A 17,365-nucleotide genomic window follows, 5' to 3' on the forward strand; every position below is an offset into this window, starting at 1 on the left:
GATTACAATATATATATATATATATATATATATATATATACGTATATACCTGTTTATTTAATATTATGATTTTCTGAAGCAATTTCAAAGAATTATATTTAATTTCATCATATGGTGTTACATATAAGTTTAATATATACTCGTTTATTGGACACCTTTTAAGATTTTTATAAATGTAGGCTTTGCCCATTTTAATAAAATATGGATTTTTGTGAATGAAATGTTATATATCAATGTAATTATATATTTATTATGGAATTGGTTAAAAATTATTTTCATTATAATTAACATAAAAAACAATAATATATCCCCCTATTATTGATGTTATAATTATAATTTCAATATGTAGCTATATAAACATATTATGCACTTATTTACTTACGTAACAGCATGAAGATTCTTTATGAAAATTATATAAATACATTTTTATTATTGATAGTATCCAAGTCATAGCATATTTTGTTTCTTTCTATGTAATGATTATACTATTATATAAACATATAGAATCATTAATAGCTCTAGTTCAAACGAAAAACCAGCTTGCGGTGTTCCAATATATAGAGAAATATAAATAAATTATTAAGGAATGAGGATTAACGCGTAATTTTATCGTTTTTCAATATATATTAGTGAATGTATAAGCCTTACCTCATTTTTAGTGCCTTCCTTTACTATTATTTTTAGAAATGACACTATTTTTTAGTTTTATTCCATTTAAAAAATCAATAAAGTATTTTTAGAAAATCGGAATAAAAAGGGGGCTGCCTCTCTCTGCATAGATATATAATATTGGCATAGAATACCTTTAAACATAACTTTATGATGCATTATAGGGGAGTTATTATTTTTCATTTTTATTAGTATTTCTTTTTATTATGGCCTTAAAATAAATTGAAATTTGTCATTTTATTAAATGCACCTAAAACTACAATATAACTTATTGTAAATTATATCTCATAAAAGCATATTATAATATAATAAATTTGATTTAATAGCAAAATTAATTATAATATCCGACATTCCGTTTTTTTTGATATTTTAAAATTTCTTTGGATATTTTTTGCAATTTTCGATACGATTTTAAATATTTTTGTATAATATAAATATTTTATTTGTGCGCAAAATGCTTTATTGGAATGCAAATATTAAAAAATATATATGTTTTAAATAAGTGATACCTTCAAATTTTACGATATATAATAAGAAAAATTATTGAATCGACAAATAAAATACAGATCAAAAAAATAAAAATATTATTAAAAAAATACATAATAATTATAATAAAAAATAAAAATAACAAAAAGTTTAATATTGATCAATTTTTCTGAAATTATATACAAAATTTTTTGCGTATTATATGAAAAAATACAATTAATTTAATTTTTAATATTCATTAAATAAAAGGTTTAAATTTTTATATTAAAAAATGCATATATTATTTTATAAAAAAAATAATATAAAAATTTATCTATGCAAAATGATAAATATTTTCTAGCCTATGCATATTTATATAAAAGCGTGGGCCTAAAATGTTTATTATAAATTATAATATATTTAAAGGAACTAAATATTGAAAATATAGCCCCCCTAATACTTATTTACCTATTATATGATAAAATGAGCAATGAATTACATGAATCACGCTTTTTTATTAGTTATATTTTTCTATAAAGACTACAAATATAATTATTTAGCCCTTGTAAGTTAAAAAACCTCAAATGCAATTTTGGATATAAAGCGATTTACATAAAAAATACGTAACAACAATAATAATGAACAGCATCGAATTCATAGAAGCGAATGAGATTATATAATTAACTTTTTAACTATAATAACATACTAAAATAAAATTATACATATATACACAAAAAAATGGAAACTTTCAAAAGAAGTTGTAACTTTGAAGGAATATATATATTCCACCTATTTAATAAATTATTTTTATTTGGAACATTATTGTTTATATTCACGAACACAATAAAATGGGTAAGTAGAAAATTTAATTAGTATTGATATACACAAGTTTTATGCCATGTGGAATCGCTATTTATTTTCTTAATATTATGCATTATTGCTGTATGAATGGACATGCTTATGCAATTTCTATTGCACTAAATGAATATTTGTATGTAACTTTGTATTATATGAACTTTAATAACTCAACGATTTATGAAACATATTTTTATTTATATTTAGGATTATAACAAACATGAAAATAATGAATTTTCAGAAGTAATACGATATAACAGAAACTTATCATATTCCCCAGAAGGCATGGAATTGTACGATGAAGGATACTTTCATGGGGGCGGTATAAAATTAGAAAATAATATGATGCCTCCAGAGTTTGAGATTAATATGTTACCTGAATATTATGGTATGGGGAATATGGAATATGGCTATGGCATAAAAAATAAACAAATTTTAAAAAATATTGATACAAACTATGGAGACATACAAAGAATAACAAATTTAGACTCTTTAAAAACAAATAATTTTAATGAGAACAATAATGTTGCTACAAAAACTAAAAATAATTCAAAGATATTATATGGTTTTCAAAAAGATAAAAAATCCCAAAGCAAACCAAAGGTAGAAAATAAAAAGGTTCTTTCTAATAATAAAATTGAATTGAGTAATAAACAAATTAATGGAGACATTAATATGCATAAAGAAGTAAAATTTTCAAACAAAGTTGATGATATTAACATTGAGGAATATATTAAATTACATCCCAATTCAGATGTACACAGAGTCCTTAATCAATCGGGATTTAAAAAAAATGACGGAGTAGCGTTTGTACCTAAAATAAACCATGATTACACAAATAAAAAAAATATTTCCATAGAAGAAATACCAAAAATTGTTGAAAGCAGAGAGAATAAAAAAAAAAAATCTAAAGATATGCTAAAGAATATTCCACATAATGATCACGGTTTAAATAAATTAAATCAAAATGAGAAGGAGAGAATAAAGGTGGTACGTAACGAATCAATAACCACAATTTTGGATCAAATAGAAAATGATTCTGACCAAATTAATTCTATAATAAAATCGCCAAACAAACAAAATAACCTAACAGTAAATGTAAAAATGCATGGCCCGAAAAATTTAAAAAATAATACACAAATAGAGATACTCGAAAAACTAAAAGAGGAAATAAAACCAGAAGATGAAGAACTCAGGATAATAATACAAGAAAAAGAAAAAGAACTCAAAGAGAGTATAAAAATACAAGAACAAGAAAAAGAACTCAAAGAGAGTGTAAAAATACACGAAAAAGAAAAAGAAAAAACGAAAAAGAAACCTTTTTACAAAGTAATATTCAATAAAATAAAAAAAAAATTTGAGACATATTATATTCGAGGATTTGGAAAAGTTCTTTTAATAGTAATTTTTTTTCATTTAATTGTTTTGTTATTAATAATATGTTATGTTATAAGTGTAATACGTCCAAAAACAAATAATAATACGCCTTCGAATAGAGGATCACGATTATAGGACAATTTTTTCATAATTGAAGGAAAATGCTATTTTATATATAGTTAATACTATGTATAAATAATGTATAATATTATTTGTTTATAGCAATGTTTTATGTATTGTATTTATATGTGTTTGCTAATCAAAAAATATAGTAATCCCGTATTATATTTAAACATGATTGTATATTATTGCTGCTAATTTTCACATTTTTTATTAAATACTTATCTAATGTTTATAATTTAATTTTTTTCATGTTTTTATTTTAAAATTTGTTGATATTTATATTTATGTTCTCTATTCTAATATGATCAATTAATATGAATTATGTAATATATGTATTATATATGTTTTTTATTTATTGCATGACTGCTGATAATTTTTTGAAAGTATTTAATTTAATTGGTTTATTATTGATTAAATTTGCATCTTTTAAGTATAATAATGTTTTAAATTATAATTCCGTATCCGTATTCAATTGCTTATTATCTCATGATGTGCTATTATAATCACTTTTTAAATATTTATTAAATATGTAAAAAGAGGTTATAAGTTTTATTAATTATATAGCTATTTCGTGTGTTAATTAAAACATTATTTAAAAATCATTAATAAAACAAATAAAAAATATTTTTTTCAATATTTCGCACTTTAGATATATACGTCGTATTATAGGAATTCTTGATATACATTTAAGAGGGGATTTTGCCACTAAAAATAATATCACCACTAATAATATTATTATGTTTTTTGATTCATTGTTATGATTTTAAATATTTTTATGAAAATCACGCAGTTTTAAGATTAAATTTGTAATAGTAATAAGAATAGTATCATAAAAGTGGTTTAAATTGTATTAAATAGTCAATTGGTATTAGCAAATAATATTTAATTAACCCATGTTTTTTCATGTCTTTCATATATTTATATAATTATATTGAAAATTTTAGCTTAAGCAACAGCATTTATTGATTTGCGTGTGTTACAAAACTGTAAAACAATTATATGAAATTATTTTTACTTGCTTAACCACATATATATTATATCTTATGATACAGCTGAAAGTTTTTAATCGCCATAATAGTTAGATAGTTTAAGCATTAAGTGCACCTTTTATTCTCACTTTTAAACACATTAAAGAAAAATATGCTATTTTAGATAGATTCATATCTTAAATATTTCTATAATCCTCATAAAACAACGTAAATCAAAATATATTACTATAATATTTATTAACTTTTATTTAATATATTGTCTTTACTCAACTAATTGTAAGTTTGATATGAGCATTTTCAAAAAATGTAAACAAAATAAAACTTAATATAAAGTATACAAATAAATAAGTAACAAATAAAAAATACATGATCAAAATTTACAAATGATTTATTTATTTAATTAATGGATTTTTTTAAGATAATGAAGAGAAAATTTCATTCTTAGTATATTATTAAAATATATTATAATATATTATAATATATTATAATATATTATAATAGCATATTTTAATAATAAACTTCAATGACAGTGAACCTATATTATATAGTACATGTTTTAAAATGCTATCCTTTTAGATTCATGCAAAAGGATACTAATAATATGAATTTTTATTATTCCTACTATTAATAATGTCCCTCAAGGCTATCTTTTCCGCTTCAGTCATTGTTTCGGGATATACATGTACAAATTCAATTATTAAATCTCCTTTATGATTTGGATTATCCAAATATGGCATTCCTTCATTCGGTATGATCATTTTCGAGTTAGGGCTAACAACATTATCTACATTTATAATTATATCTTTATTATCCAATGCTTTTACTGAAAAATCAAAACCTTTTAAGGCCTGCTCTAAGGTTATATAGTGCTTATATACCAAATTGTTACCTCTTCGGATGAGGGTATCATGTTTTTTCGTAGTAATCCTGAAAGTAACATTACCTGGTGGTGATGAAGGAGATACTTGATCTCCCTCCCTATGAAACACAATCAAAGTATTATCATCAAATCCAGGTTTAATATCAATTACAAGGGTTTTATCGATTTGAAAATGTGTTACTCCAACATATACATTTTTGACAATTGTATACTCTTTTTTGCATCCCTGATATAACTCTTCTAATGTTAACTCAAGCGTTATTTCACGTGAGCCGGCTTTATTATGGCTTATTTCTAATATAAAAATTAAGGAATAAAATATATACAAATATTAACATTATGCACATGTAGCAGCGTTTATTTTTATTGATATGCATAATATTTTTTTCATCGTATTATTATATATAATTATATTGAAATAAATGCATATAATATCATTTGGGTTTTAATTTATGGTATATTTCATTTAGCACATACTCACAATATTATAGTTTATACATTTTTAATATTATATTTTTTATTTCGTATATAAATATATCCATATATATTCTTACTTCCAGTTTCTGAATAAATATGTGATTTAGATTCGACAGAATGTAATAAATTAGATAATCCAGTATATTTATCATTAAGCATTGACTTAAACGAAAAGTTTTTCAATGGATTTATAATTTTGTTGAGATATTCGGTGTGATCAAAGGGTTTGGGAGCTTCCATAGTTCCTTTTATGCCTTCAATACCATATGTATCATAAATTTTCCTTTGGTTTTCATCGGATAGCACAGAATATGCGCTTGAAATATTCTTAAACATTTCTTCAGCATATAGCTTATTATCATCATCAAGATGTTTATCTGGATGCCATTTTATGGCGAGCTTTTTATAAGCTTTGGTTATTTGATCAAGATCGGCGCCTTTTGGAACGCCTAAAATATTATAATAATCCTGCAAATTGATAATATGCGAAAATATAAATGATTTATGTATATAACTCTATTGTAAACTTATTAAATATAGTAATTATATTTATCATTTTTTTATGATTGTCTTTAAGCATTAATTTTTTTATATAAGTTAATGTAAACTTAGTATTATAGATGTTATTATTATGATACCTCACTATGTAATTTTTGAAAGGTACGAGTTTTTCCCCTCATATGTTCTGCTAATATCCTTTGGGGTCTTAGGTCTGATACACTTCCAAGCATATTCTCATATGTATTTTTTTCATTGATAATCTAATAAAATAATGTAAATGTTAATGGTGTTATAAAATGGGCTAACAGTATAATAATTATTTTTAGAGAACTACACACATATATGGGCCAAAATTTTTAATTTATATTAAGATATTATTTTTTTTCTTACACTTTCAGTATATTTTTGTATATAAATTATATAAAAAAATAATAATAGTTTAGCATATGGGATAAAGCCATTTTGGGGGCGATCTTTTTGATATTTATTATTTTCCATTTTATATAGCTTTATATAACTAAACACACTGGTTGTATGTAAGATAAATATTATTATTAGTTTACAATTTTCCTTATTTGTGTATTTTGTTTTTTGTAAATTATTTTAATTCTTTGCGTATAAAATTATTGTAAATATAAATAAAATAAGTTCAATACTATATAATATATATATATTACACGAAGACATGAAAGGTATTCACTTATTTCATTAAGCTAAAACACAAAGTTAATGTGTTATATTTATTGCAAGTGTATTATGAATTAATACTAAGTAAATGTAAATACAAATATAATTTTATATTTATTTTATAAGAATATTTTATATTAAAAATATATAATAAAATTAAATTGTTAATTTACACAATATCTGTTATGAATGTTTCAAAATATTTTTATAAATAATTTTTTAAATGTTCATTTATGAGAATATATTTTTTTAAAAATGTGTATTTAAAATATAATTGAAAAATACTGATTAAAATAAATATTTATTCTAGATCTAATGATTCTTATTTCAAATGATAAATATGCTCTCATTTAGATGTGCAAATAGAATTCCCCATTTTTTGGGGTTATTTTTTAAAGGTTATTGCTTTAAACAAAAAAAATTTTTTAAAGAAGGAAATTATTTAAAAAATTTTATTTTACATTTCAAATAATTTTTAATAAAATTATTAGTGTGTATTATTACTTAATTATGTATTTAATACGTATCAAATTATGGGCATTCATGGTTCATGGCTCTGTTTCAATTTCTAGCTTAACGTGTAAAGATCCAAAGGTGGAATTTATTTTCCGATATAATTCTCTATTTGGGCTCGAATTCATTTTTTATTTTTTTAAATTTAATATATTAGTTTATTCAATTTTATTGAATATATACAAGTATAAATTATTAAATGAAAAAAATATGCGTATCATACCCCATAATTTTTTAACCTTTATATGAAGTCAATATGTAATGTAAAAAAGGGAATGATCATTAATATGAAAAGATTCTTATAAATTTTTTTTTTCGCAATTTATAATATTCTCTTTTAGTACTTTCATTTATCTTAAATATTAAATATGGCTAATGCATAATATCGTTATTTTATATTTTATTGTTAAATTCATGGTAAATATATTTAAGAACTCTTATTATACTGTATCATAAGTTCCTATTATATAGAAGTATTAATCGGATTTTAAGGTTAGATTGAGGTATACGTAGCAAAATATACACGCATTTGGTTTATTTGATGAGTAACGGTATTTATTAAAACTTACTATTTGATGCCACAGTTATTTGAATTTAATATGAACCTTACCTCAAACAGTAAGATACTTATATATGAAGGTATAAATTATAATAAAATGCCTTTTAATACAGTGTTTACATTATAATTTAAATAGACATCATGTTTATTTTTAATATTAATTAAATAAATTATGTATTACTATAATAAAGAACCATAAAATATAGATCAAAAATTGGTACAACTTTATATATAATGAAGTTTCATGTTTTAAGTATATATTAAAATGGGTAAAAAAAATATACATATATAATATATTTAAGTTATATTTATAATTACTATGTATTTATACATCACAGTATTTTATATTTCTGGTAATTTTCTAATTGATATTAATAGAAATTGTCTTATATGTTTTTATTTAATTGGCATAAAAGTATAAAATTCGATTCGTCATAAACATCTTATAACCAAATTCTTGAAAATAAATATTTGAATTGACAAAATTAAGATTATATTTTTTTAATATATTTATATTAATATTCACTATTTGAATTCTTTAAACGGGTTCAAAGACAAAATTTAAGGGAAAAAATATAAATAATAAAGATAAAGTAAATGATAAGTATATTAATTTGAGGATGGTAATCGATGTATTTTATGATATTTCTATATTGATAGGCAATTAATTATTAACAGGTTTTAAGTTTTATGATAATAATAAAAGTACGAAACATAAATTTTGAACGGTAAAAAAGTTACCAAACTAATATAAAGGGCAATCAAACAGAAAATATAATTGAATTATAGCATTCATTATTTGGTCACCGCCGACGGTTTAAAAGATTCATTTTAATAAACCAAAAAAGGAAGAGAAAATAAATATTAATATATGATTCAAAAGGAGACAATTGTTTTAGGAATAGTAATAATAATTAATACATTTTAAGACATTGTTTATTTGAAGACAAGTAATGGTTGGGTTTATAGGAATAATTAAAACAATAGAATCAGCAAAAATATAAATTATATATTTTTAACACAAAAAGGTGATAGCATTAAATGTATAAAAAGTCTGTACAGAAAAACGTTTTATTAATTATATACTCATTTTATTTGGTCATAAAATAAAATACATGCAGATCTCTCATTGTATAGAAAGTCATGACCAAATTATATACTAAATAATCATTTCTAAAACGAAAACAATGCTTTGTGATGACAATTTCAATAAATATTATATATGAAAATAAATAAGTTATATTAATATATGTATCACAATATTAGCATTTTAAAAGAGTTTTCCTTGAAATACATATACTTCATACTATAAACTATTTTCAAGACCTATAATAAATGAATATTTTTTAATTCTTTCTTTTTTATTGCGGAAAATATCGGAAACACATCCATTATCATAAATCTACAAAAAAAAGCAAAAATGGATAAATATTAAAAGAAAATTTTAAAATTTGTGTATGAACAACATATAAATATGTCGATTTATAAACTGATAATATATTTTTGATAAACGTTAAAAAACGAGAATAAAATTATTATGTTATTAGAATTTGAAATTGCTTACAGAGTTGATATAAGTAACATCAACTTCATCTTCGTCGTCGTCTTTTTTAATTATAAATCCGGATATGTTATTACCCAATTTCATTAACGCTTCCTCGGCATCAATGTCAGTTTCGATTGGTTTTGCATTATTTAACATTTCTTTCATATTAATTTCTTCATCGCTATCATTGAGATGATTCATAGTTGTTGAAGGACAAAGAATTACAGTTGCGTCATCTGACACCTACAAAATTAATGAATAAAAAAATATATGTATTGTATAAATTAATGTATAATAATGTGAATAATACAATTTTTAGAGGAATAATGGAAAAAAATATTCTTACTTTAACGCGTGCGGCTAAAGCATATCTTTTTTGGGGGGATGATTGAGTACGAGATATCCTACTTTGTTCCATTATGATTAAATTTGGGTTGTATACACGAACAACTTTTCCTAATAAAATTATTATTTTACATGCATAAATTATATATTGTGAAACTCACAAAATGAAAAATAAAATAATAACATGGGCATTGATAATAATAAAGACGATATGGCGAATAAAGAGTATAATAACATATTAGATTTAATATTTTTTATATACTATGAATAAGGCTGCCATCAAATTTTTGGATGCCATTTGGGTTCCATAACATGTTTATTATATCATTATACTAACGAAACCAAAAAATATATGTATGTATATGACAATAATTTTTTTAATGTTAACTTAATTTTGTAACTTAAATATTATTTTTTATTGGTACATTATCGGTAAATGGAATTTTAACATTAAGCTTTCCAATATCTATATTTCCAAATTTCTTAGAATATTTAATTGCGTCGGGGTTTTGTTGAATGTCAATAGTGTAGCCGTTTGTACTCGCAGCAAGCTTTTGTAACAGTATTACAGCTTCGTTCACGTTTTTTTTTGCTTTTTCAATTTCTTCATGGTCTTCACATAATAGACTCGTGGGTTCCTCATCACTTTTATTCGAACGAATATTGGTCACAGGGGAATTGCTTTTAATGTATAAAAAAGGAAAATAAATCAATTTTAAAATGATATCGTGATTACTTAATCATTATATAAGTGTATATTACACAAATATGTATAGTTATATTAGATGTGTATATTATATATATATACATTCTTACCCAGGTTTCTTTGAAGAAGACTTTGCTTGCATCTCTTTGTTTAAAGCAGCTATTTGTTGAGCGATTTTGAGTAAAGAAGATCCGCGTGGAGTAATATTATATTTAATAGGATCGGTTGAAGTATTGTTGCATCCATTACCTTTGCCTGAAGTAACATTGTATTCAGTTATTACAGATATTGTAACACCATCATCAATAGTTTCGGTTGAAATAGTATTTCCTCTAAATTCGTTTGCAAGTGTCTTATTGCTAGCATATGCAAATAAGACTAAAAGAGCAAAAACGGTGTTCATGCACCCTTTATTCATTTTGGGTTTGATAAACAAAAAAATAGGGAACTAAAAAAATTGAAACTAAACCATCGAAAACAAACAAAATTGGAACTATCAAAATTGAAGCATAAAAATTGAAGCATAAAAATTGAAGCATAAAAATTGAAGCATAAAAATTGAAGCATAAAAATTGAAGCATAAAAATTGAAGCATAAAAATTGAAGCATAAAAATTGAAGCATAAAAATTGAAGCATAAAAATTGAAGCAAAAAAATTGAAGCATAAAAATTGAAGCACAAAAATTGAATCAAAAGGCTTTCACGAAAATTATAAAAACAAATATTTATTTAAAAATAAATGTTTAAAATATAATTTGGATAATCGTTTAAATGGGAATTTATGAAATTAATAAAAATTAATTTATCAAGTATTTAATTATTTATTTTGTACAATTTATTCTGAATTTGGAAAAATTATCTGTTTTTTATTTAAATTACTCGTTGTAAGGCAAGAAGAGTAACTAGTATCTCACAAATAATGAGTGCCCTAAATATTATGAGTTAATTATCGGAATATAATATACAACAAAATTTTTTAATTATATTATATAATAATATTTTTATGTGTTACATTATGGGCATACAAATCTTGAATTTTCAAATTCCATTAAATTAAAATTAAAAAAAATATAAAATCTTCATAATACATGGAATTGTATTAATGCCCACCTTTATTATAAACACATTGAAAAAAGATGTGTTACTGGATATCAAATCGATAATATAAAATATAAATCTAGGCATACGATATAAAAAAATATATTATTTGAACATAATTAAAGACACATATATAATGAACGCATTATTATGTTAGGAATACATACATATTAATAATTATATACAAATACAGTGTTTGCTACTTATTTTCATTTATTTAGAGTATAAAATATTTATTTTGTATTTTTAAATGTTAAACAAATTAATTTTATGCTAAAATTTACATTATTTACTATGGTTGCAACGATTACAACTACAATAATAATATTACTATCCATCACAACAATAGCATGATAATTTTTATATTGTGCGAATTACGCTTTCTGTAATTTTTTTTATTATTTTTAATCAAAATATTATAATATATTCCTTTGCCAAAAAAATGTCCATTGTTGTAGTATTATAAATGTCTTTTGTAAGTAATGTAATTATAAAATATACTTTTTATATAGCAAAATAAATTGTGTTGTACACAAATTAAAATTCAAAAATATATAAAATTACACAAAAAAATATAAAACAAACTATGGAGTACATATACACAAAATATATTTTTATTTTAATTATAATTTGATTGTGTTGGGATTCTCATGGTTGATGGGTTCTGGGTTATAGTTGTATTTTCTGAATTTGCGTTTTTGGTTGGGATTCAAGGATATATTATTATTAGTTTTTTATATTTTAATACTAAATATGATTACCCATATATAAGAGCTCTTATATTGCGGATGTCTGACCTGCGAAATGTGCTCATCAAAATATATAATATGCTTATTTTATTTAATCAATATTTTTATTTAATAAAGTGTCTTATTTGTATGTCACAACTTTTAATTTTAAATTACAATTTCCCCCAAACGAATTCTAATAATATCTTATATATGAAGGTATATATTAAATAAATACATTTTAAATATTTATCTATACTACAATATGTGTGTGTCGATATGCATATTTAAGTTATGTATTAAATCAAAAGCAATATAACTATTTCCCCAATCTAAGCGTTTTTTATGCTCAACGCATAGAAAATGGTCTGGACATAAACCTTTTAGGACCTCATAGATAATAAAAATTTGATGGTTATTGATATTAAAGATATGTCTAAATTTTATGATATATTTAATATTTTATGTACTATGTATACTAATATTGATATGAAATATCCAAACTTCGGGGCACATTGTAAGCATTCTAAAGAATTCGTTAAAAATATACAAAACATCTGATGGCAATCTTAATGATAATTCACATACCCAAGTGATGTTTATTTTATCAAATGTGTAGACAATTTTAATAATGATTATGCTAAAAAAATGTTATATGTAAAAATATTCATGGTTTTCCAATGAAAAAAACACATCTTAAAGTTGATGCATCAGGTTTTAGAGAATATCAAAATAAAATTTCCTCAACTGAAACTGTAACATCATTTTCTGTAATTCCGCCATCAATCTTAAACAAATTAATTTCAATTCCATTTATATGTTCTGCAATATCAGTTTTTTAGGAATTACGTATAAGATAAACAATAAAAAATTTTAAAATATAATATTTTAAAAATACTTTCTTTATTACAGAATTTGTGAATATATAAAAAAGTTATACAATTTTAACAATTATATATTAGTATTCATTATATGGATTCCAAAAACGCTTTAAAAGACAAAATTTAATAGAAAAAAATAAAGAGAAAATAAAATATTCATATATGATTCTAAGGATGGTAATCAACATGTTTTAGGATGTTTCTATATTGATAGATAACTTATTTTAATCAAATTATTGAAATTTATACAAACATAAGTAATACATAATATAAATTGTGACAAAAAAATCCAAAATATCATTTTTAGCAAAAAAAAAGTAGCAATCATTAATTTAAAGGAAATTCCATACATAATAAAATTTCCACATATTACACCACTTATGTTTAATTTATTCATAAATTAAACACATGAGATGTATACTTATATTAAAAATTGGGAAAATCATATACAAAACAATCTTTCTTAAAAAACAAAATATATTTTATGATAATAATTTAAAATGAGCATCATGTGTGAAAATGGGTTTATTGTTTTTATATAAATGTTGCAAAATTAAATTGTTAAAAGGCTACTGCACAAAACATACTTTATTGATTATTAAAGTAATATTGTAAGGATATAATACTCTGCATTGCTTCTATATTTGCATTTTTAACAACGAACTTTAGGGGAATAAACGCATTAAAATCCATCTACAAAAAAAAACACAAAAATAGATAAATTATAAAATGTCTAGTTTTCTTTGTGAATAAATAGATATATTATAAATATATGCATTTATTCGGAAACTATACACTTCTGATAAGTGATAAACGATTATAATTGGATGAAAAATCATAATAAAATAAATAGCGAAACAAAATTATTATAATATTAAAATTTGCATATTGGCTACCGAGTTGACAAAGGTAACATCAACGTGATCGCTTTTTTTTCTAATGAGGTATCCAGATAGGTTAACAAACGTCTTTTTATAGTATCCATTTTGAGAATCATCGTCAGAATCAACATTTGTCTTGAATGAATTCATACTTTCTAAAACTTTGTTTTTAAAGAGTGGTCTATTGAAACCGTTCTGATTATTTATATTTCCTGAAGCCATGACAATTATAGTTGTATTTTCTGATATCTACAAAATTAATAAAAGTGTATTTGAATAAATTCCATGCAATAATATGAGAAATACGATTTATAGAAAAACAGAGATGGAAGGTTTCCTTACATGAACTTTTTTGGCTAAAGCATAAAAACATCTTTTGGATGATAACATCGGATTATGGTAAAATTTTTTTACCATCAACAAATTTCTATTGTATGAACGGACAACTTTTCCTAAAAAAAATTATAATTTTGCATCATATAAATTGAAATATTATGAAAATTAACAAACAAACGATAATAAGTGAAGCATATAGTCACGATAGTAATAAAGACAATATATTGAATAATGAGTGATAATCATATATTAAACTGATTAATTAATTATTTTTTATATACCATAAATAAAATTCGGATCGAATTGTTGAGCCCCATTGGGATCCCATAGCATGTATATTATATCATCATACTATTGAAAAAAAAAATATATATATATAATTATTATTTTTTTATTTGAGCTTAATTTTATATCTTAAATATTGGTCTGTAATTCATACCTTATTGGGATTGGAAATTTTAATTTTGCATTTTTCAATGTAGGATTTTTTTTTATTCTTCATATAATACATTTTTACGCCTTCACAAGTCGTACAATGATGTTTGTAGCCCTTTTGAGTTGTAGCATAGTATTTTAAAAACTTTACAGCTTCATCCATAACTTCCATTGCTTTTTTTGTTTCTGATGGTTTTGTGCATAATAAGTGCTTGGCTTCTTTATATATTTCATCCACTTTAGATAAAACAGGAATATATCTATTTTTAATTTTGAAAAAAAAAAACAAATATATTTATAAAATGCCATTTTGTGATTAATCATATGCATGCCTATATTTCTTATAATAATGCATGCAATGCATATTTATATATTGCCATATTTTCTTACCCAATATGAGATGAAGGAGGATTAGTTAAAACGGCTTGGGGTAAAGCTATTTCAAATGAAGTTGTTTCAGGTAAAACTGGTTCAGGTAAAATTGTTTTAGATGGTGGTGTTGTGGATAAAGTAGCTTGGGATGAAGTCTTTTTGCGTCGAATTCTTTTGGGTCGAATTCTTTTGGGACGAGGTGTTCTGGATGAAAGTGATTCAGATGACGATGATAAGGATGGATTATTTTGGGGCCGAGTTTTTGTGTATCGAGCTCTTTTGCGTCGAGGCTCGTTGGTTAGAGTTGTTTCGGATAATGATTCTTTTTTTGGATATGTTTCGGATACTGGTTCTTTTGTTAAATCTGTTTCGGGTAATGGTTCTTTTTTTGAATCTGTTTCGGATAATGGTTCTTTTGTTAAATCTGTTTCGGGTGATGGTTCTTTTGTTAAATCTGTTTCGGGTAATGGTTCTTTTGTTAAATCTGTTTCAGATAATGGTTCTTTTTTTGAATCTGTTTCGGATAATGGTTCTTTTGTTAAATCTGTTTCGGGTGATGATTCTTTTGTTGAATCGGTTTCGGGTAATGGTTCTTTTGTTAAATCTGTTTCAGATAATGGTTCTTTTTTTGAACCTGTTTCGGATAATGGTTCTTTTGTTAAATCTGTTTCGGGTGATGATTCTTTTGTTAAATCTGTTTCGGGTGATGATTCTTTTGTTGAATCGGTTTCGGGTAATGGTTCTTTTGTTAAATCTGTTTCGGGTAATGGTTCTTTTGTTAAATCTGTTTCGGATAATGGTTCTTTTGTTAAATCTGTTTCGGGTAATGGTTCTTTTGTTAAATCTGTTTCGGATACTGGTTCTTTTGCTGAATCTGTTTCGGGTAATGGTTCTTTTTTTGAATATGTTTCAGATAATGGTTCTTTTGTTAAATCTGTTTCGGATACTGGTTCTTTTGTTAAATCTGTTTCGGATAATGGTTCTTTTTTTGAATCTGTTTCATATAATGGTTCTTTTGTTGAATCTGTTTCGGATAAAATTATTTTGTCCCGAGTCTGTTCGGGTGGCGCCAAGTTGCCTGCTACATATTCGGTTGTAAGGACTTTATCGCTCACATATACGAACAAAATTAAAACAAAAAAAAATGTTTTAACGTATCCATTATTCATTCTTCAATTTGATAAATAACGTACTAAAAATTGTTGTACTTTTTTAAAAATCAAAATCTCGAACAAATTTATTATTTTAATTATAATCGAAGCAAAATATTTTCGAAAAAACAGAAAAAAACGCTTATTTAAACAAATATAAAAATATTATTTATGTAATAAATTTGTATAACTATTTAATTTGTATGTTTTATTTGATTACAAAATTCAACATACTTCTTATTTAAATAATTTCGTTACAATACAACGTTAACAATATAGTTTTCCATAAATAATGAATATAAAAAAATATTATGACTCTTAATTTCTCTAATATTATAATATCTAAAATAAATTATCATAATTATTATACATATACAAATGTTTTAATGCATACCACTGTAGATATATGATTTTTTATTCGTGCAACCATTAAACTAAAATAAAAATTAAAATTTATAAAACATTTCGCTTTATAGCATTATACATATATGTCTTTCTATACATACATAAAAAAATAATAATACTTTGACGATATAAAATCGATAATTTAAGCATAAATATAAGAAAATAATATGAAAAACATATATTTTTTTAACATAATAGCTGTTAATACATTATTTGAATATAAATATAGATACATATGTCAGCGAGTAAATAACTATGGCAGAAGTACATCGCAATAGAAGCTATACCAAATAGTACTATTGTTATTTCTTTTTATTTATTTTGAGTACAAAGCACATTTTCTAATTTTTTAAATATTAAAACAAATGCATTTAAACAAATATTAT

At 23.0% G+C, this 17,365-nt stretch overlaps 4 protein-coding genes across 4 annotated transcripts; 1 reads left to right on the forward strand and 3 right to left on the reverse strand.

Annotated features, from left to right (window-relative positions):
• Positions 1-1,872: 1,872 nt before the first annotated feature.
• Positions 1,873-3,501, forward strand: PVVCY_0201470 (Plasmodium exported protein, unknown function; the record flags this gene model as incomplete). Its single annotated transcript, XM_008628067.1, has 2 exons — positions 1,873-1,986; positions 2,197-3,501. 2 exons carry the CDS (start codon positions 1,873-1,875, stop codon positions 3,499-3,501), a joined length of 1,419 nt encoding a protein of 472 aa, XP_008626289.1.
• Positions 3,502-5,071: 1,570 nt separating this feature from the next.
• PVVCY_0201480 (heat shock protein, putative) lies at positions 5,072-6,834 on the reverse strand (the record flags this gene model as incomplete). Its single annotated transcript, XM_008628066.1, has 4 exons — positions 5,072-5,652; positions 5,913-6,303; positions 6,474-6,596; positions 6,727-6,834. The coding sequence occupies 4 exons, from the start codon at positions 6,832-6,834 to the stop codon at positions 5,072-5,074; spliced, it is 1,203 nt and encodes a 400-aa protein (XP_008626288.1).
• Positions 6,835-9,401: 2,567 nt separating this feature from the next.
• On the reverse strand, positions 9,402-11,110 carry PVVCY_0201490 (fam-a protein; the record flags this gene model as incomplete). The annotated part of the gene is made up of 6 exons (XM_008628065.1): positions 9,402-9,497; positions 9,660-9,884; positions 9,988-10,097; positions 10,249-10,318; positions 10,412-10,667; positions 10,803-11,110. 6 exons carry the CDS (start codon positions 11,108-11,110, stop codon positions 9,402-9,404), a joined length of 1,065 nt encoding a protein of 354 aa, XP_008626287.1.
• A 3,155-nt stretch (positions 11,111-14,265) lies between these two features.
• Positions 14,266-16,592, reverse strand: PVVCY_0201500 (fam-a protein; the record flags this gene model as incomplete). The annotated part of the gene is made up of 5 exons (XM_037634591.1): positions 14,266-14,529; positions 14,623-14,732; positions 14,898-14,967; positions 15,056-15,311; positions 15,442-16,592. 5 exons carry the CDS (start codon positions 16,590-16,592, stop codon positions 14,266-14,268), a joined length of 1,851 nt encoding a protein of 616 aa, XP_037490072.1.
• Positions 16,593-17,365: the final 773 nt, after the last annotated feature.

Source organism: Plasmodium vinckei, assembly GCF_900681995.1.
Source record: "Plasmodium vinckei vinckei genome assembly, chromosome: PVVCY_02".
NCBI classification, from domain to species: domain Eukaryota; phylum Apicomplexa; class Aconoidasida; order Haemosporida; family Plasmodiidae; genus Plasmodium; species Plasmodium vinckei.